The sequence below is a fragment of the Lepidochelys kempii genome, chromosome 17, assembly GCF_965140285.1.
Source record: "Lepidochelys kempii isolate rLepKem1 chromosome 17, rLepKem1.hap1, whole genome shotgun sequence".
Classification (NCBI taxonomy): domain Eukaryota; kingdom Metazoa; phylum Chordata; order Testudines; family Cheloniidae; genus Lepidochelys; species Lepidochelys kempii.
In genome coordinates, this window is record NC_136396.1 from 6,015,538 (window position 1) to 6,036,741 (window position 21,204).

The window sequence follows — 21,204 nt, forward strand, 5'->3', positions numbered from 1 at the left end:
GCATTCATAACTTGCAATGAAGGCAGCAGGTGCAGCGCACCTTGAAGGATTGTGCTCAAAATACTATCCAATCAGAAGTGCTTTGCAATAGACCAGCACAGCTCTCCTGGCCCTGGAGAGACAGGAAAAGGTGCCAAGTATATGGAGGAAGATCTGTAAAGGTCTGTTACCTCTTCTTTTCAGGCAGTGATAAAAGAGCCCTGAATCTCTCTGTGCTGTGAAGGTGTTGAGTGGTAGATCTTGAGTATCCGAAGCAGCAAACGGCATGTGAGCACCATTCTCATATTGATAATGCTGAAGGGTCTGGTGATTCCCATGGAGTGGGTTGACATCTGTTTTTGTTGAAAGCTGGCCATGAGTGGAAACCAACCTCTGCCTCATGATGCTTTTGGAAATCACTGGATATTCTTTGCTGCAGGAGAGAAAAGTTATTTACTAGTTAGACAGCAGTCAGCCCTTGCAGGACAAAACGCTACTACTTTAGCATTCCGATAGCACCTTGCAGCCAAGGATTTCAAGGCACTTTACTTAAAAAAAAGAATTAACTGAGTTTCACAACCACTCTGTGGTGGTAGGTGAGTATTATAACAACTGTATCACAGCTTGAGCCACAGAAAAGTTGAGAATTGTGCAAATGGGCGGCTGAGTTAGGCTTAGAACCCTGGAGCCCCTTGCTCCTAATCATAAGCCCACATTTGCTCTCCCAAAGTCCTGTTACCATATATTATTGGATTGGAACACACACACAAATCCCACTGAATGCAAACACATACTGCATTGAATACATACAGACACATTGCATCAAAGCTCTCTGGCTGCAGCTGTTAGAACCATATACTGTATTCTAAACAGCTGCCATCTCATTGCTCTTTTTATCCACACCTTTGTAGCCGGGCCACACGCAAATCACTGTCATCACTTCCCCGGAATCCCTTGGCAAATGGGTTGTTTTCAATTTTCAGCTGGGTTATCTTTAAAAGAATGAAACAAAAAAGGAGTCAGTTAATAGTGTATCAGAACCACATGTATGGTTGTGGGACTAGGTTTGTAGATCTGAAAAGATACGTGTAAAAAAGCAGCATCCAGTGGCGTTCAGTGGCTATTTCCTGCACCGCTTCAGTCACCTAAAGATGCTATGGCAGAAGAGGCTGGATTAGTTGAAAGTTAGAGGGGCCTGAGCTGCAAAGTTTGGTTCTGGAGCTGAACTTTCCCCAAAGGCCTTTCTCCCCACCCCCCTTCCCCGGGTTGAAGGCAGATAGTTTGGGCTTGAGATTAGGGCACAGTTAGCACCTGACCTCAGTTAGGACTGACTGTTTTTATTCAGTGACCATCCCCCCTGCTCCCCACTCCCTGACCACCCCCAGGACTCCCACCCCTATCCAATCTCCCCTGTTCCACACCCCCTGACTATCCAACCCTCCCTGCTCTCCCCACCCCACATTACCTGTGGGGTGGGGGAAAGGAGGGCTCAGTCCTTTCCCTGCTCGTTTGGCTGCTCTCCCTGGCAGTCGGGCAGGGCTCGCTCCCTGTCTGGGTTTGGCTGCTGGGGACAGAGACCAAGCATGCTGGAGGTGGACGGGGGCCCTGGCTTGCTCTGCCCCTGTCCCCGGCAGCAGGGCCCAGGCCTCTTGACCGTCCCCGACCTCCCCCTGACCTTGCTGCCCTGGGCACCCAGTCTGGCCGCGCTATAACCGTGCTGCCCGGCCGGAGCTGCAGCCACGCTGCCCAGGTACTCAGGGAACTGTGACTGCGAGGGGCTAGTCTCCACCATGGTGCCGGGGAGTTGGGCTGGCTCCTCTGCAAGCCTGTCCTGACCCCGCTCCCTGGCAGGAGCTTGGGGGCCAGAGGGAAGGGTCCTGTGGGCTGGATGTGGCCCGCAGGTCGTAGTTTGCCCCCCTCTGTTCTAGCCACTTCCCTTATGGCTGAGAAGAATTACTACTGCTTTATAGTGGCTGTTATCCAGAAATAGGCTAGCCTTCTCCAGAGACTAAGTCCACCACAGTGATCCAAACCCCTCAGCCTGAGATCCATTTCTATAACTTCATGAAAATTTTGCAAAAAATAAAAAACACAAACTAGAGGAAGTTATGGGGCCTGGTGTAAAATTTCATTTAAAAATATTCCACTCCAATAAAAACACAAGTAAACAAGCCACATCTCTCATCCCCCCCACCCTCCGCAAACACACACATGAAATTAAAACCGCACCCAAGCAAAGTCATAGGAAAGAGTGTTGTGCTGCAGGGTCGTCTCTAAACTACAGTCTCTTTTAACACGTTTTTTATGAAGAGATGGCGGGAAGGGCTTCAGACGCTGGGAAATTTCACATTAACACTCAGAGCAAATCCATTAAATCCCCTTAAGCCCTTAGTAATCACTTTATTTAATGTGTCTCCTTTATAAACGGTATGTACACAGAAATCACTTCACCCAACATGTTATGCAAATACGCAGCAACATACCCTGCTATCTAACAAGTGCACAGCACCGCTACCCAACCGCTGAGTGACGAAGAGCTACATCAGGAAGAGTTTATGGAGACAGACTAGAGCTACCAAAGGTGCTCACTCTTTCCCTCTATCTTTGCAAACAGTGCTATGGAATCTTTAAGGCTCAGAAATGATCAGGCACTCAGTTTTACTGCTGAAGAAAGAGGGCATCTCCCCCAGCACAGGGCCGGGCCAAGCCCACCTCTGGGGAAAGGCACACAGACATCCACAGATGAAGGTCAGAAGGGACCATTAGGGTCATCTCCGCTGCCGTCACACAGGCCTTAAACGTTCACTTGGTAATTTCTGCATCAAGCAGAGTGTAGCTGCACTAGAGTCTATCTTTAAGCCAGACAGCTGAGTGAAAGACTTCAAGGGATTGCACTTCCACCAGCTCTGTCTTCCCACGTAATTTGTTCTAATGGTGTTTCAGTAGCTATGGCGTCACCAAACCTAATTCTTACAGCACCTGGCGTTTTCCTTGGTGACCCCTCAGGGCCCCATTCAGGCTTAAACTCACACTTGATGATGATAAACTCCGGGTGATACAGCCAACCTTGTACACCGAAGCAGTTGCACTGTGCAGTCTTGTGTCTGATGGTAGTTGTTTGGCTCAGCGCCTCTATGAGTTACAGTGATTGCATGGACTTTTAGAAAACCACCACAATCCACATCGTTCAGCTTTTTCAGGCAGGAGCACTACAAATTCTACACAAGCTGTTTTTTGCTCCGGTTGCTATAACCATGCGCAAGTAGATGGAGGCTTTTCAGTTCATGAAGGCATGCTTCTGCCCCCCTGTATTTCAACTTAATTAAAAATGATCATAACCTGGATTTGCCGAAGATATTCGTGAAAACAAGGCTTTGATGAAAAAAACTCAGCCAGCCTTGGAGCTGTTAAACCCGGAATGATGCTATTGCCTTCCCTGGGTTTACACCATTGTAATGTGGGGAACACACAAAAAAAAACCCTTAGCCTTATGGTGCAGAGCTAAAAATAGTAGTGTAGATGTTTGGACTGATTTCGGAGACCCAGTGAGCAGGGAAGGGCTCAGAGCCTTGGCTCTAGGTCAAGCCCCAACACCTATACTGCTGTTGCAAGGGTGAATCAGTTGACCTGCCACGGAGGGGGGCGGGGGTTTGAAAATTTTACCCGTAGTCTGAGCAGAGAGGAGTTTGCCCCAAAGTCATCTGGCAGTAACTTTCATGCCAGTACCTTAAATGTTTCCTCAAGGAACAATAAAACTCCTTATACAACACACAGCTAGCAGCCTTGTGTGCGCACGCCCGCATCTAGCGGGTCATGCGAAGAAGGATGCTTTGCATGGGAAAGAGCTTTTAATAACTTTCCTACTGATTTGAAGCAGCCCCTGGAGCAATGACACTCAAACCACTTTGGTTAATACCAACTTTAAGTGGCTCTGAAGACGTGGGGGCAGCAAACATGTCAAAGAAATGTGTGTTTTAAAAACTGAAACCCATCCCTATAAAACAATGGTAAAGGGCCTGGGCCTGCTGCTGCGTCAATGGCGCAACTCCCAGTGACTTCAGCAGGAGTAAGGTAGAGCTCATCTCCAGGTTTACTGCACCATCCCCGGCCTCAGGAGCTCCTCTCTTGTGGATCACATGTAACATGATACCAAGGAAATAAAAATATTTAAGCAATAGAGACTGAATGCTAAACAACTGTGAATTACAAGGCTATAAAGCTTTCGTCAGTGATGTCCTCACTCGCATTAGGGCTTGCAGTTCACACCTGCTAGTTGGTCTTTCTATATTTCCTCCTCTTGCCTGCGCCCACACAGAACACTTGAATCTTATCAGGGTTTTTCCCACCCTCCTTTAATTTTTCTGCTCCCGTCATCTATGTTCTTGGATTCTCTGGCTGTCTCCTAACTTTTCCCTCTTGTAATAAAGTTCAGTCTCCTCATCAAGTTTCCCTACAAATCTCTACATTCATTTACTCTCCCCGCCCCTGCTCTCTCAATTCTCTTGCTTTTGTGCACGCTTTGTTTCTTCCTGCTAGTCACCCTGAAGCTCATAGGGGTGGCCTTCCAAGTCCCTCCTTAAGCCACACTGTTCTTGTGCCTGGTCCTTCAGTTTTTGCCTTCTGCTGGTTAACGTTGTCAGCTCCCTGGGGAAGAGACCCTGTTTACTGCTATTGTCTTTATCAAACCCAATGTACATCTCAAATGTTATGGCAACAATGGGCCACCGTGGTGGAATCTTTGCCACATGCTCAGGTGAAAGGCACCAACCTTTGGAAAATAACTATTCTCACGGGTTGCTTTCTCTGACGCAGCCTGCCTAGCCTCATCTCTTCCAGGCCCTTCCCCTCAGCTCCTCCAAACACATAGTAACAACTGTATTCTCGTCCTCTTCTTCCCACCCACTGAAAACTGATATTTAAAATAACTACCACCAGATTATTTATCAGAATACTGACGCAGGGGCTCTGGAAGTGGGCATAATGCATCTCTTCCCAAAGGGTATGTGCAGGCACCCCCAGCACACACATTACCCCCTCTTTGATGCCAACTTTATACAACTCTAAGAAATACCCTAGACAGACAGATGGGCCTGAGTTAATTTGCTGTTATGGTAACACAAGACCAACACTCAACCTCTTGTCCCCATGCATTTGATTGGAAATGAACATATGAATAATTTCCAGGTGGAGGGAGTGACAATGTGCAAAGGCTATTGCTGGTGTGAAGGGAGCGTACACATATACCGCAGCCCCGAACTCCAGCCAGTCCTACCATGTACTCGCTCTCTCTCTGCCATGAGGCAGAATCCAGGTAGCCAGCTCCCACCCTGCTGTTGGCTGGCTAAGGGTTTTCTGGCAAGACCATCCAGCATTTGGCTCTTTCAAATAATTGCCAAAAACGTTACGCTAATTAGCACCTGTACTTTCAATAACGGTTTAAAAATTATCCCTTACCAAACAGAACGAAGATTATAAAAGAGCTTCTCTCCCCCAGCATAATGGATTGGCTGGTATTTGTAATCAAAGAAGGGATATGTCAGTCCATGAAAGTAGCCAGCATCGGATGCCACTTTCAATAGCTGTCAGGATCTGCTCTATGCAGACTGTAAACTGAGCCTAGCATGATATTATTGGCTCCATTTTGGATGGAGTCAGTGCTCTCTTTTTCCCTGCTTTGATTCACTAGTAGATTCTTTAGTAGCCTAACAGCCATCTGAGGAACCACAAGACGCTTAGGGCCTTGCCTGCCTTCCCCCTCAACAGACCAACATGAAGCCACGTAAGGCTTAATTTAATTTCTTTGCTGCTGTAACATGCAGCCTGACTTGGTTCTGCTTCCGTCACAACACATTTTTAAACAAGCCCCTTTTGGCAGCAGAAATAATATTTTCCATTGTGTTCCTGTTATTCTTTTTCTTCAAAGTCATTTGAGACTACTGTTAGGTAGAGACACATGGGAGCTCACATATTAATGCTTTGGGGTTGAAAGTTCCCCCCACTTCAGTGCAAAACCTTTGGCACGTAGGGTGAAATCCTGGCCCCACTGAAGTGGACGGGAGTATTGCCACTGACTTCAACAGAACCAGGCTTTCACCCCTGCCTGCAGCTGCCTCAAAAGGGAAGTTTGGGGTAAATATACCAAGAAAGCTCTACTGCCTAGACCTGTGTGTGGGCGGCGTGGAGCTGGGGATTTTACTCAGTGTTGTTATGCTCATTTCAACTTCATATTCAACTGTGAAATCAAGTTCTTGATTCTCTTTCAGAGAAGCTGCCGTTATTAATAAGTGCACCTCAGGCTAGCTGAATATTTCTTAAGCCAAGGAGGTTGGCAATTGGCTGAAATCTGGAAAACAGACTTTTAAAAAGAGGATGTGCAATTCCTGTGGTTCCGGGGGTTTCATGATCTATACCAGAAAGGTTGCTTTTCTAATGAAGAATGTATTATTTAGTTAGCACGGTGGGGTTTTGCTCAAGGCCACACACTGAGTCCATGGCAGAGCAGAGATTAGATCCCAGAAGTCGCTGGCTCCTAGTCCTCTCATGCTGCTGTGCAGCAGGTCTGCACTACCTAGGCTCTGGGGGTCGTCAGGTTAAAATCCAGGCAGTGCCAGGTAGCCCTTTATCCTTGTTGGAAGGCACATGGAGTTCTATTTGTTTTACTCTGTCATGACGGTCACTGGCATGGGCGGAGAAGGTCAGATTTTCAAAAGAGCTCAGCTCTCCGCAGCTGTGCTAGTTCTCCATATAACTGCTACAGGCTGAGTTCTTTTGAAAATCTGGCCACAAAGATCCCTTGGCTCCTAACAGTTGGTCCTGGTGAATTTACCTCCAGCCACATCACTATGTTGTGTGCTGTACAGCCGTTAGCTACCAGCCTTCCCCCTCAGAAGTGGCTGCATGTCAGTTATATTGTAAGTATCACATTTATGAAGCACATAGGGCTCCTTCAGGAGGAAAGGCGCTACTGATGTAAAATATTACGAGTAGCTATTAAACAAGCTCTTCAGTGTGTTTCTGGTTAACCGTGTTTGGGCTACTGGTCATTTCACATTTACAGTCACAGGTTGGTAGCTAGGATCCATATTAGCGTTCAGCTAAGGCTCTCTTTTGCCCGTTTTACTTTGACACACACAGCCATGTTTCCATTGTGATTCTTTGCCCTGGCTCAGTAACTGCATAGGAGTCCGGCCTTCAAATGCAAAATAAAACTGACTCCTACTCCTATGAGGAAAAGATTTAAACAGACCAAAGGGGAGGAGGCATGGTTGGGGCAATCTCCTTCTGTAGGAGGAGTCTATATCTTGATGTACAGTGCAGATTTTACATTCACTGACACAGGCAGGCCTTTAACAAAACTCAGTTCAGCCTAATACATCCCTCTGGAGGGAGACAAGTATCCTCATCTCTATTTTACAGATAGGAAAATTATAGCATAAAAGCAGCAAATCGCTAGCAGAGCTCGGAATAGAACCTAGGAGGCCGAATTCCCAGCCCCCGCTCTTGCTCCTGCACGCACTGCTGAGAGCCGTGGGAAGGTGGCAGCTGACTGGCTGCGCCGTTGTCTAGCCGGCCTGGTGATTACAAAGTCTCAAAATCTGTTGCCTCCTCCCCCTTTGTTTTGGTGGCCTTGTCGGGAGAGGAGACCGCCTCAGATAACCAATCACGCGTCTGCCCCAGCGTTCTTTCCCCATTAGCACTGCCTCTGCCCAGGTTACAAACGCAACAAGGCCCCCTGGACGTGCATTCCTGGTGCTGCAGGAAAACCTGTTTGAACGAATGTGCTAGGAATGACAGGGCCGTTTGTGTAAGAATATGATCCCCCTGCTCCATCTCTGGACAGCTTCAGCTTACACTGACATGGTCTCCAAGGGCTAAATAAGGCGGCGGGGGGGGGGGAATAGAGTAAAAGAATGTGTATTAAGTAATTGGTCACATTCCTCTCTCTCTTCTCCAATCAGCTCACTCCTCTTCTCTTCATATGTTGTTGGGCACCTTCCACTTCTCCCCATTTCAGATGGGACCACACCAAATTTAGTCACTCCTCTCCTGCTCCAACCCCTCCACTATATGATAATCCATTACGTGCAGCTGAAGTGAGCCCTTCGAGTTTTATATTCCCCGAAAAACAAAACATGCACACACCAACCCACCTTCCCTCATGTCCTAACCACAAGTCAGGCTCTGAGCTGCATTTTTATGGTCACATTCCTTATATGTCTCACTAAATATATATACTGTAATTACTTTTCACTGGAGATTTATGAGCCAGCTTTACTGGTCACTCTTAGATTTGCTTGCTGTTGTGAATGACATTTGAGCATTTATGAGCTTTCAGATTCATTAGTTACGATACTGGTGGAGATTGCCAAGATATTTTTACCCAATACATTTTTCATGCATCCTGTGCTTCACCAGTCTTGCTAACCAATCGCTGTGCTTGGCCATTTCCTGCTGCACAACTGCATCATTAAACACTGTTCCTCAGTGCCCATAACGGTAACACTGTGCTTGTTCCCATCAGTTCGTTTCAGTCTTCAGTGCAGGTCTGCAAAAATTACTCAAAGCTAAAGCACCTTTTGCTGCAAAGCACCGTACCTTGTGATTCTGATAGGAGGTAACCGATATAAAGGATGTCTCTGGAAACACATGTGTGCAGAACGCTGTGTTCTTAGACCCAAAGGCGTTGTTTTCATCTGCTTTCACAATGTGCAGTCTCGGCTGGTATTTATGCATCGAATTAAGAATAATCTGAAAAACAAATAAAAAAGTTTGTTAAAATAGTCATAACCATTCAGTTGGCATCAATAATGGAATAAGTGAATGCAGTAAAATATTACACAAACAGCTCCAGCTGTGTGCTTTGCTTTCAGAGAGAAATAAATATAACAGATTGGTGTGCAATCCAGAAACAGGCTTTAGAAATACATTACTGTACTTAATAACACCCAGGACTGTGGTGCATCAGTGGATCTGCCTGTGGAGCTAAGGAGCAGGGAAACATGGGGGCTACAGATCAGGACCAAGGTGTATTTACAGAGCTGTATGGGGAATCCCTGGAGTGTCAAGATTTTCTGCAGATTGGGATTGAGCTGTATTGACAAACCTGTCTGGGGAAGCTAACTCAGCAGCTCGCCTTTATGCTTGTCTCAGTCCAGCAGCCCTTCACAAGCACTATATTTACTCATGTTACAAATAAGTGCCTATATTGGGTGCTGCCTTTAGTGCCAAAACATTACCCCCACCCCCCGCCTGTCATCTTGGTGCAAGGCTTATTCTCTATCATTGTCCCAGGGGGCCCATTCATCTCTAATGGGAGAGTGAGTCCCTACCCCCACCCATCTTTTCAAAATCCTTATTCCTTGCCACAAACACTGCTGCCCCAAGCTGCCTGTGAATGGCAAGGAGCTGGCCTGTTCTATATGGAGAAGCAAAAGATGCTGGTTCCACTCCCTTTGGGATCTGCTGGTTTGGTTCGCAAAACTTTCAGACTTTGTGCCCTTCAGTACTGACACGAGCAGCAAAAAAACCAGAAGCAAATTTCAGACAAAGCAGCAGGTACCACATGGGGCTTTAAAGTCTCCTCATCTGGTTGCACATAACTCTGCCCACAGTAGCTGGCTGCATCATATACCATTTAAATGTAATTTTTATTGTTGACATTTTCCAGACAACCTTCCCTCTCCCCCGTCGCAGAAGAATGAGGAATTTTTGGCATTTTATCAGCTTTGCGTCATTTCTCTTAACCGTTTTGCTGCTATGTTGCAGGGCTTAGAAGTGAGAAGCTCAGTTTATTGCTTGGTTTGTCATCTTTGCTGTCCCTTCAGGAATCAACCACTGGAAGCACAAATTCATAGAGAAGCGTGGGCAGAGAGCGGAGACTTTTATGAAGAGAAGGTTTTTATTATTAGTCATCAGAGATGAGCCCAAGCTGCAAAATCCAGTTTAAATCTGAACTTTCCCCAAATCCAGAGTGTTCTAATTCAAAGGGTCAGTTCAGCTCAAGCTTCATTATCCTCATTTTACAGCTCCATAGAGCCCAAGGCCTGAAGGGACCATTATGATCATCTGGTCCAACCTCCTGGCTAACACAGGCCATAGAACGTCTGTGAAACAATTCCTGTTTCTGACGGCACAGAGAGGCGAAGTGACTTGCCCATATCCCACAGTACGTCAGTGGCAGAACCAGGAATAGAACTTTAAACTGGGATTTTTCAAAGGGGAAAAACTAGGGACCCAACTCACATTACATTTGGGGCTCCTTTGAAAAGCCAAGCCTAAAGCTCCTGACTCCCACTCCAGTGCCTTATCCACGCTATCTCCCTTATGAGGCATGTTTCAATGCCATACTTCAACCCAACTAGAACAAAGCCAAGGCAACGTCTAAAGCCAGCATTACTCTGTTGAAGCATTCAGAGTCTCAAATATTTTAGAGAGACTCTGAAGGATACTGTTGTATCCGTAATCCTGTCTAGAGGTTCGCTTCCAAACACAAACTCCATTATTGCTTAAACTGCCCCATCTCACTTACGAGGTTTTGCATTTTTGTCCCTTGCTGCACCAATCTGAAAATCTACCACTGCTCAGGAAAATGCAGAGACCTTATAGTGCGCAGACCAGGAAAGGAAACAGCTTTAGATTTGCCAGCTCAAAGCAGAATGGTGATCCCTTAACATAAAGTGTGCTGAATATACATGAGAAATGCAGAGGGTGGAGGTTAACTTGATTTAGTCAGTCTCCCAGGACATGAATGAGGAGCAGCTTTCAGCAGACAGCACAAAAGCACAAAATCCAACAGCACAGAAGGGAAATTTGCCATTTTCTTGATTAAAAAAAAAAAGTTTACAAATTTTTTTTTTTAAAAGCAGTTTTTCATGGCCAAAGGACAAATTACACCTACAAAAATGGCCATTTGTGTTTGCCAAAAATCTGAGGCTAAAAAGAAATGCCTTTTCATTCTCTTTTTTCCGCTCACACTCTCTTTTTTTATGATTATGGCACCACTGAAAAAATACATTCACTCATAACTCTAGCTGTAAACACATTTATTAAATACCATCTCATATGTTAGGATACCTTGCTGCATAATATGTGATTACAGAGGTGCTTCACATTGAATTATAAAGGTACTGGTAGAGAAGCAGAAGTTTAAGTGAATGATTGTCTCACCAGAATGTGAATTCAGTGAACCCTCCCCCTTGAAAACATATTTTAAACCAGCCTATTACATCTTTACCATTCCTCCGTATCTACATGATGCTAGAATCTAACAAGAATTTACAAGGTGCTGAATGCTCAGCCAGTTGAGAGGTCTGATTTGGCTTTATGCCCCTTATAACACTCATGGTATCCCTGTCAGTCAAATGTTTTAAAGCCTGAGATTTTGTTCCGACATGCCAAATTACCAACTGATGCCTCTTGTGGTTACAGGAAGACAACCACAAACCGGATATGACACAGCGAGGTAGAATAGTCAGCAGTTCAAATTAGAGACCAAAAAAAGGAAAATCATCATTACACTTCTGACACTGCCAACATTTCCAGGGCCTCACCCGCTTCTCTGAAGCTGTGCATGCATGAGGTTTGTATGCATCATTTTTTTTCCTCATCAAAAAGTTTTGCGTGTACAAAAGCATGGAGTTGTGCATGCAGGTCGTATGTGCAAACACACAAATATTCCTTACTTGTATATGCCTCACCCCCAGAAAAAACTTAAGCATGAAAAACTGTACACCTGAGAACTTAGGGCCTGCCTCTATAAGCAGTTAGCACGTGGCAAGCTGGGTATAAACCTACCTCGCACTAGCCTGCTGTGCGCCTACTGTCTGTATGGACTCCGCTACTGTGCACTAAAAATGATGTAACGTGCTTTGATCTGTTCCCATTTCAAAGCTTGGCAGATCAAAGCACACTAAGGCACTTTTAGTGCAGCGTAGCAGAGTCCACACAGACAGTTGGTGCACAGCAGGCTAGTGCGAGATAGTTCATGACAAACTAGGGAGTAAATCTAACTGTTTGTATGGACAGTCCCTTAGGTACCGAAAACTCAGACCATGATATTAGCAGCTGCTGTTGAAAATACAGTCTTGTGTCATTGTCTAAAAATGCTCAAAACAAATGTAAGAAAATGCTACTCCTATGCCCAATATCAGTAGAAATACTAATCTAAAGAGTCCTATCACGAATAAGGAATAATTGAATTGATAAGATAGAGCAGATAACATATTATGGAGGATGCATATCGGAAGCATTGTCTAAGTTTTCAGCATTAGACAGAGTCAGGACTTTTACAGGCGGAATTCCAACTCACTGGATGAGCCTGGGCAATTCTCTTAAGAGCTTTTTGCCTTAGTTTTCCCAACAGGGGATGATAATACTGAAATGATCTCTTACTATTTTGTAAGTAGGTTGTGAGATTAAATGTTTGCAAAATGTAAAACATTATAATGTATATTTTTGAAAATTATCTTTGCAGATCATTACACATTATATCGTTAACTGAAATATTAGTTAGTTCCCAACCAAAAAAAAAAAGTGTGTTTACATTACTGTCTGGAATTGTTAAAAATACACTGGTGAGAGAGAAATATTTATAAGTCTATATGAATAAACCATTAGTCCAACAAGTTGAAAAACAGCACTTCTTAACTAGCATTCCAACATGCTATGCTACTAACTGTAAATGTCTTGCTATACAAATACTGGATTTTACTCTTATATCGATTAGATTGGTTGCTATCAATTAATTTGAATTAAACGTGCCGTTGATCTTGTCTCACCCATTTGTCCACAAGGAAGCACAATCCAGCTTACATGGTACATAGTCACACTTAGAAGGTTCAGAGCTATGCTGTATTTATTGTACTATTATCTTATTTAAAAAAATTCAAACTCAGGTTAGCTAAAGTGAGATCACTAAAGCCATATTTGGATATCTGATATTAGCTTGATTATGTATCCACAGTGAGGTTAACGGGAGCCTCATTTGCTCAGCATCTGTGAAAAATCAAGTCATTTTTATTTGGGTGCCTAAATCTAGAAAATTTTGGGTGGGATTTTCAAAAAGATTTAAGTGAATAGGTGCTTTTTTTGACCTATTAAGAAAGAGTCACATAGGTGATCTTGAAAATCCTACTTACAGTTGCTGAACTTTAGCCACTTAAATTCTAAACATCAAGCTGTCAATTTGTACAATATAATATACTGTACAATACTGTATATATCGTACCAATATAATATACTGTCTATTTATTTAGGGACTTGTGTGGTCCCCATCACTACAACAAACATCCATGGTTGTTTGGAAAATCAGGAAAAGGCAGATTGATGCACAGTCTCAGATACACCAGACTTTCAGAAAACAAAATGGCTGACTCAGAATGCACATGCTAGGGTATTAGTGAGACCAGGGGCAGGCCCTCTTATTCAGAGAGTTTTACAGGTACATATAATCACATTCATATCTTTTAATAAAGCATATAGGGACAATTACCTCCCTGGTATAAGTCCACTGCCATGAGGGGTGAACATGGTGTACAATGACTTGTGTTCTTCAGTATGAGAAATATTACCATTGGCAACAGAAAAACTTTCCTGAATTGTGGACTCATGCGCAAAGTTGGTCACAATCCCAATAACCTTTCTATCATTTCGGCAATATTTTACAGCCATTTTCTTCAAAGACAGTCTTTTTTTTTTCTTTTTACACACATAAGTAATGCTGTTGAGTCATACTCCCTCTGTTCCAGTGCTTAAAGTGGACATTTTACACACACATGTATCAAGAGTCATATCAATTTTATAGTCTCCCAGCCTGGCATTCAGTGAGCCTTTCATGACAAAGACTTATTTCGATTTCTGAAAACAATAGGAGCTTAAGCCAATGTCTTTTTTTTCCCCTCTCCCATGCACTGATCACATGGTTGGCAGCTGGAATTTAAACTTTAATGTGGCTTAATTAAATAATCTTTTTCTTGCATTCTCTAATCAAAAGCAACAAATGGCAAAAACCAAATGGCATCATTTGCTCCATTCAGTTTATTTTGTCTAGAAAAAACACCGCTTTGGGGCCTAACCCTGCAAGATGCTAAGTCGCATCAGCACCAAGACTTGACGGCGTTTGGCACTTTGTAGGGTTGGGCCCGTAGAGTGAGAGCTTGGGTATACATGGGGCCTGCTCGCTGTAACGCAAACTTTCCCTCAACTCATTGTAAAATGTATTTAACTTTCACATGACATTTTGGGAGTTGATTTAACAGAGCCTGCTGTTTCTCCAAGGTATCAGGTATCATGTGATGCAGGGGTCGTCATGGCAATTGCCCTTTTTATATTGAATAGTAAATAGCTACGTAAAAACCACATAATTTTATGGTTGGTCCCTGGGGATCATGCAATTAATGTCGTCTTTCATTTTAATGTAGTTTTTGTTTCTTTCTTCCTTCTATTCTCTTTGAGCATTAGAGCAAAGGAGGGACCATGTTCTTCAATGTTTGTCCAATTAAGTTGGGCCTATAATAGGTATGTAATAAAAATGACCCTTTTCGTTTGTGCATAAAGCAAAACGGTGTCTAAACAAATCAGAGAGGGTCCAGCACAGACCACAAAAAACGGGCCACAGCTCTGCACCAAACTTAGCATATCCCAAGAGAAAGTCAGTATTTATGCCTCTCTCTCTTTTCCTAACCTGAGTGCCTCCCAGGAGTGATCAAAAGTTGGTGGCCCCCAGGTTTGGAAGTAACCGGGGCTGGTCTATGGGAAGCTCTCCAGGTGATAAACTTCAACTTAGGCCATCTTTCGCCTACATATTTGCTGGACAAACAGGGTGTTTGTCATCCTCTGCTGAATTACTTTTGCTGCACAGAGCGTGGCGCACTTGAGAATGGCTTTCCTGCTTTTTTTAATCACTCAATGCAAGTCATTTATGAATATTTATGGTGCAGGAAAGTGAAGTTGGTCACTTTGGGGAGCTGCTCATTTAAGTGAGCTTACCAGCATTTATTGAAAAAACGAACAAAGAAAACTAATCACCGAAATATCAAGCTGTGCTTGGTGTCTCCTGGGGCTGCCTTCTCAAGTCCTAATGTTACCTCTCAGCTACTAGTGCAGCTTTTACAACATCTGATTCCGCAGGGTGTCAAGAGCATCTTGAGAAATGCTGATTTGCTAGCTATTAATGGGCTCATCTCACTCCTCCTAGCATCCAGCCCATTGCGAATCTTGGTTCCCCCAAGATACCCAGGTACGCCACTCAGAATATGAGCCAGATGCAGTTACTGTAAAAGCAATCTACTTCAACCCCCCACATAACCAACTGGAAATTAAATACCATTCACCTTGGGATAGGTGCAGTCTCTACTGATCTTGAGCCTGCAGACCTGAAATATGCCGAAGCAAAGTGTTTACAGAAAACTCTCTGTTCAGATTTTAACATAAATCAATAAAAACATCCCTAAAACAAACTAAACCAGCTCTCAATTCTACTCATTAAAGGAGCTTTTTAATTACATGAAAAATCAAAACCGAATTCTTCAAAGGGGAAACCATGGACAAATTGCTAAGTTTAAAAAAATAGCACAAGCATGTAGGGACAAAATCAGAAAGGCAAAGGCACAAACTGAGGTACACCTAGCAAGGGACATAAAAGGCAATAAAGAAGAGGTTCTTTAAACATATTAGGAGCAAGAAGAAGATGAAGGAAAGTGTAAGTCCTCTACTTAGCTAGGAAGGAGAGCTAATAATTGATTACATCAATAAGGCTGAGGCACTTAATGCTTATTTTGCTTCAGTCTTCGCTAAAAAAGATAATGGAGACGGATACTCAGCACAATTAATATTAACCACAATGGAGAAGGAATGCACGCTAAAGTAGGGGAAGAACAGGTTAAAGAATATTTAGAGATGTTATATGTAGTTAAGTCGGTAGGGCCTGATGAAATTCATCCTGGGGTACCTAAGGAACTAGCTGAAACAATCTTGAAAGTGTTAGCAATTATCTTTGAGAACTCATGAAGGATGGGTGTGGTCCCAGAGGCCTGCAGAAGGGCAAACGTAGCATCCATCTTTAAAAGGGGGAACAAAGAGGACCCTAGGAATTATGCACCACTCAGCCTAATTTTGATACCGGGAAAGATACTGGAACAAATTATTAAACAATCAGTTTGTAAGCACCTAGAGGATTATAGTGCTATAAGGAATAGCCAGCATATATTTGTCAAAAAGAACTCATGCCATACCAAATTTTCTTCTTTGACAAAGTTTCACGTCTAATGCATAGAGTGGAAGCATTTCTTTATATCTTTATAGGTGGATGCTCAAGTGGTTGAAAGAACGTACTCAAATAGATCTCTGCACCTTGAAGTCTTTAAACCATGATTTGAGGACTTCAGTGGCTCAGACATAGGTGAGAGGTTTCTTGCAGGAGTGGGTGGGTGAGATTCTGTGGCCTGCATTGTGCAGGAGGTCAGACAAATGATCATAATGGTCCTTTCTGACCTTACTGTCTATGAGTCAAAGTAGGAGGGTGTATCTAGTGGGATCATATAGGGGTCAGTCCTGAGTCTGGTACTATTCAATATTTTCATTAATGACAGATACTGGAGTGGAGAATACACTTATGAAATGTGCAGATGACACCAAACTGAGAGGGGTTGCAAACACTTAAGAGGACAGGATTAGAATTCAAAAAGACCTTGAGAAAATAGAGAATTGGTCTGAAATCAACAAGATGAAATTCAATAAAAATAAGTGCAAAGTACTTCATTTAGAAAGGGAAAAAAATCAATGCACAAATACTAAATGGGGAATAACTGGCTAGGGGGTAGTACTACTGAAAAGGATCTGGGGATTATAGCAGATCACAAATTGAATACGAGTCAACAACGTGATGCAGTTGCAAAAAAGCCTAATATGATTCTGGGGTGTATTAGCAGGAGTGTTGTACAAGACACAGGAGATCATTGTCCCACTCTTCTTGGCACTGATGAGCCCTCAGCTGAAATATCTGGTCCAATTGCGTGCACCACACTTTAGGAGAGATGTGGACAAATTGGAGAGAGTCCAGAGGAGAGCAACAAAAAATAATAAAAGGTGTAGGAAAGCTGACCTCTGAGGAAAGGTTAAAAAAAATCAGCACATTTAATCTTGGGAAAAGATGACTGAGGAAGAACTTGATAACAGTCTTCAAACATGTTAAAGGCTGTTATAAAAAGGACAGTGATCAGTTGTTTTCCATGTCCACTGAAGGTAGAACAAGAAGTAATGGGCTTAATTTGCAACAAGGGAGATTTAGGTTAATTATCAGGAAAAGCTTTCTAAGTATAAGGGTCGTTAAGCTCTGAAATAGTTTTCCAAGGGAGGTTATGGAATCCCTGTCATTGGAGGTTTTTAAGAACACGTTGGACAAATGCTGGTTTCTAGGGATGAGCTATGTTTGATGAGCTAGGTTTATTTGGTCCTGCCTTCAGCACAAGGCTCTGGACTGAATGACCTCTCGAGGTCCCTTTCAGCTCTACATTTCTATGAGTCTATGATTTTTGTGAAGGTTCTAGTTTCAGTGAATTCACCCTGATCTGAACCCTCATGCCCCAAAATAACAGCACAGGGCGTTGTTGCCATTGCACATAAACTACACGTTTCCACTCAAGGTTTTTATAGTCCATACTTAAGTGCTACAAAAAAACCCATCACCTATTGCCTGCTTTACTTCTTAAACATGTGTGTGCCCCCAACAACTCTTTTTCTTTTGTTCAGCTCTTTCAAAGGCCTCTTTGCTTCCCTGGCCTGCTGTAGACCTCACAGTTATTTTTAAATGTCCCTGAAAGGTGAGCTGGGATAAAATAAACTCCAGAATAAAAAGCAAGTGTCTTATGGGCACCATATGCTCAGAGAGTAGAGCCCTAATGCAAGGGCTAAATCATGAGCATTCTCTCTATTCCACATGGCCCAAGCCCTGAATCCTTCTGGGCTGTTTCCTTGCACACTACCACTGAAGCAAGCAGAAAAGGAGGAGTCAGCCGCAAATGATATACGTGACCTGACAATTTACAGAGAGAGAAACAGAAAGTGGAGAACCTTGAGAAAAGATTCAACAGGAAAGCAAACATATTGTTCCTTCTGGAGGGCCAAAGCCAGAGATCCTCATTCAGTCCTAATTCCATCTAACTTCCATTGCAGTCCCCGGGAATTTTGCATGAGTAAAAACTGAATGAAAACCACAAGTCGTGGCCTTGGTGGTGGCGTCTGTGGGAGGAGACAGGTCTTTAACTTTTACAACAACTCAAGTCTTTTTTTTCGGAACAGTAACAAACAGAGCAAATGCTGCGGACCATATGCAGGCAAAATTCCCATTAAAGTACAGTACATGACTAGAATTTGGCCTTATGTCACCAAAAGGAACAAAGGTACTATGCAAATCTTGACATCTTTCACTGATTGCTTATTTAGGCAAACTTCCCACTGAAGAGTGAATGAAGGCTTCAGGCTTTGATTCTATGTTAAGAAAAAAAATCTGAACTTCCTTAGATTGATTTAAACCAACAGTGTGACCACAAAAACACCTAATACATCACATATAAATTCTCATCCCAGGCTATATAATTTAAACTCAACCAGGAATCACACCAGCCATTTCTAATCCATGTAAATAAATGTCACGTTATCATCTACTCATCCCGATCGGTCCCAGACAGACAATCTAGCAGTACAAGGCCTGGTTCTTTTTCATAGGCACAAAGCCTATAAAAGACCATATAAAAGTTCAACTTGGCCTTTATAATTCAATCTCTATGCATCCCTGGGGTCAGGTCAGTTTTAATACAAAAAAACGAGATTCAAAATAAAATCCATCACATAGGTATTTCTACTGGCAGAACCAACCTAATAAGCAACCCAAAAGACTGAACTGGGCAGCCAAACACAGTGCTAGACAGAAATATATTCACATCAGAAACAACAGATCATGGAAAAGCGAATCTAAGTGAAGAATAAACTACCAGAGAACAAGGACATCGAGCGAGTCTATTGCTAAGGATGTCAGGACACATTCAGCATTGGTGTAAGTGGGTACAACAAATCTATGGAGCTCTGCCCTTTTATGCAAGCAGTGAACTTGGCCCAAAGTTTTCACAGGTTTATCACTGAGCCCAAAATAAATGCTGAATGGTGCACCTGCAAAATTTCTCCATAAAGGGGCATATGAATGTTGTTGGTAAAGCACGCACCTAAATTTCCATACTAGGTCCCAGACAGGAAGCATTTCTTGTCCCACAAGTCAACATAGAACTGCAAAAATTAACTATCTAACTTTATAAGAGTCAGACTTTTATGAAATTAACAGGATGTTGACATGGTTAAATGTGCTGAGTGCACCGGACAACAAAGAGACAGAAAATGCAAAAATCAATTTAATAGAAAAATGAGAGAAGCGCCCCAAAGGTAAGAAAAAGCAATGAAAGAGTCCAATAAAAACAGGTGGTGAGAAATAAGTGTGGGGAGAAATGACAGACCTGACCAGAACCAAACAGCAAAGCAAGTTAAAGAGGTCCAAGAAGATGCAGATCAAGAAAACCAAAAGCAACACTGCAACTGATAACCCATCTAGAATGTCCCATAACATCAAGCTGCAGCAGTCCTCTTCTCACAAAATAAAATGCATTTAAAATAAGACAAAGTCAAGAGAATTGAAGAGCAATAAACCACCAGCAATGAAATGAACAACAGAGGTATGTACAAAGATCCTTGCAGTCAGAAGAGACAGGAGAGAAAAATACAGTAAAGAAACTAAATTCCAAACAGTGTGAAGAATAAATGCACCTCCAAAACGCTGAGCTTCCAGGGGGTTAAGATACATCTCCAATTATTTAATTTCAGGGGCACTTTTTATTTAAAAAACAACAGCCCACTCTGTTGTGATGCATTTGCCCCCTTCCCGTTTTCAGATGTCACTACATCCTATGAAAGAGAGCCCGCCATGATGCTGTTTGTTCAGCACCAGTTTGAGGTTGGTGAAAAACTCTGAGAAAGCCTGAGATATTCTGTGCCTTTGCATCCAAGCTAACCTCAGTGTGTCTCTGTAGCAAAGCCTGTTTAATGTGGCAGTTCCCCCAGAACGGTCTGGTTTCAGTAGAAGTCTTCTTATTAACACAACCACTTCTTAAAGGGCTCATCACTCTAGTTCCTGTGTGCTGAGAGGCACGGGCAGAAAACACTCCACAATAAACCAGGATAATCACCTGAGTTCACTCTGGCTTTTCCTGGAGATAAGTATTCCACTGAGATCAAGGAAAATGAACCCTTGATAGGTCAAAAACCACCAAGAAAAGAAGTAGTTTAAAAGAGTAGGATGTCCCTTTAAGAATGTGAATATCCCTACTGTATGGAAGCGATTCTGCCCACTCCACCCCCCATGTATCAAAAGGCTAATTGCACAGATTAAAATAAAATAATAATAATAGGCACATTGTGGTTGAATGAATACTCTCAGTGTCTTGTATTTAAACTGACCCTCACCCTGAGAAAAATGCTTAGCAAGCCTCTGCAAAGTGCTATCCAAACGTTAACACTTAGTCCTGCCAACACCCTGGAGGAGTACTATGGCATTACCATCCACCCATTTTACAGATGGGTAAACTGAAGCTTGAGGTCAGGTGACTTTCCCAAGTCTTAGAGGAAGCCGGAGCTAGGATTAGAACTCAGGAGATCCAGGCTCCCAGTTCTGTTATTTGTTATTGCCCCTCTCCATAGATTAATAGCTTCAACAGAAGCCACTTTCAGAGGGTAGATCCAAGCCGCACCTCAGCAGGCAGAAATGGACCTGCCTGCAGTAGAGCAGTTCTACTGCCTGGACATGGGGATGATTTGCAGAGCCTAAACGTGGGTTGCACACGTGGTGAGAGCACTGCAGACTAGTTCTGCCAACATAACTGTGCAGGGCAGTTATGGAGACATTATCACCCTGCCATAAAAGGATATGGGTGGAAATGGTGGCTTGATAGCCTAGGGGGAGGATTTGTTTCCCCCTAGGGCCTCATCCAAAGCCTATTAAAGTAAATGAAGAGACTTGCATGGATTTCAGCGGCCTTTGGACTCGGGACCAGACTCAGTTTCACAGCCCGTCTTCTGGGGTTGGGCTTTGTGAGCTGGTATTATGATTATGTATGTGGTAGCAGCTAGGATCCCCAGTCACGGACCAGGACCCCTACTAGGCTAAGTGCTGTATAAACACAGACCAGA

The 21,204-nt window shown here is 43.3% G+C and overlaps 1 protein-coding gene across 1 annotated transcript in view; it reads right to left on the reverse strand.

Moving 5' to 3' along the window:
- TBX4 (T-box transcription factor 4) overlaps positions 1-21,204 on the reverse strand; it is a 51,744-nt gene that overhangs the window by 2,401 nt on the left and 28,139 nt on the right. The window contains exons 5-7 of the mRNA XM_073315563.1: positions 8,575-8,727; positions 883-971; positions 171-412 (exon numbers count right to left, since the gene is read on the reverse strand). Coding sequence (XP_073171664.1) covers positions 171-412; positions 883-971; positions 8,575-8,727 — 484 coding nt within the window. The remainder of the gene's footprint in view (positions 1-170; positions 413-882; positions 972-8,574; positions 8,728-21,204) is intronic.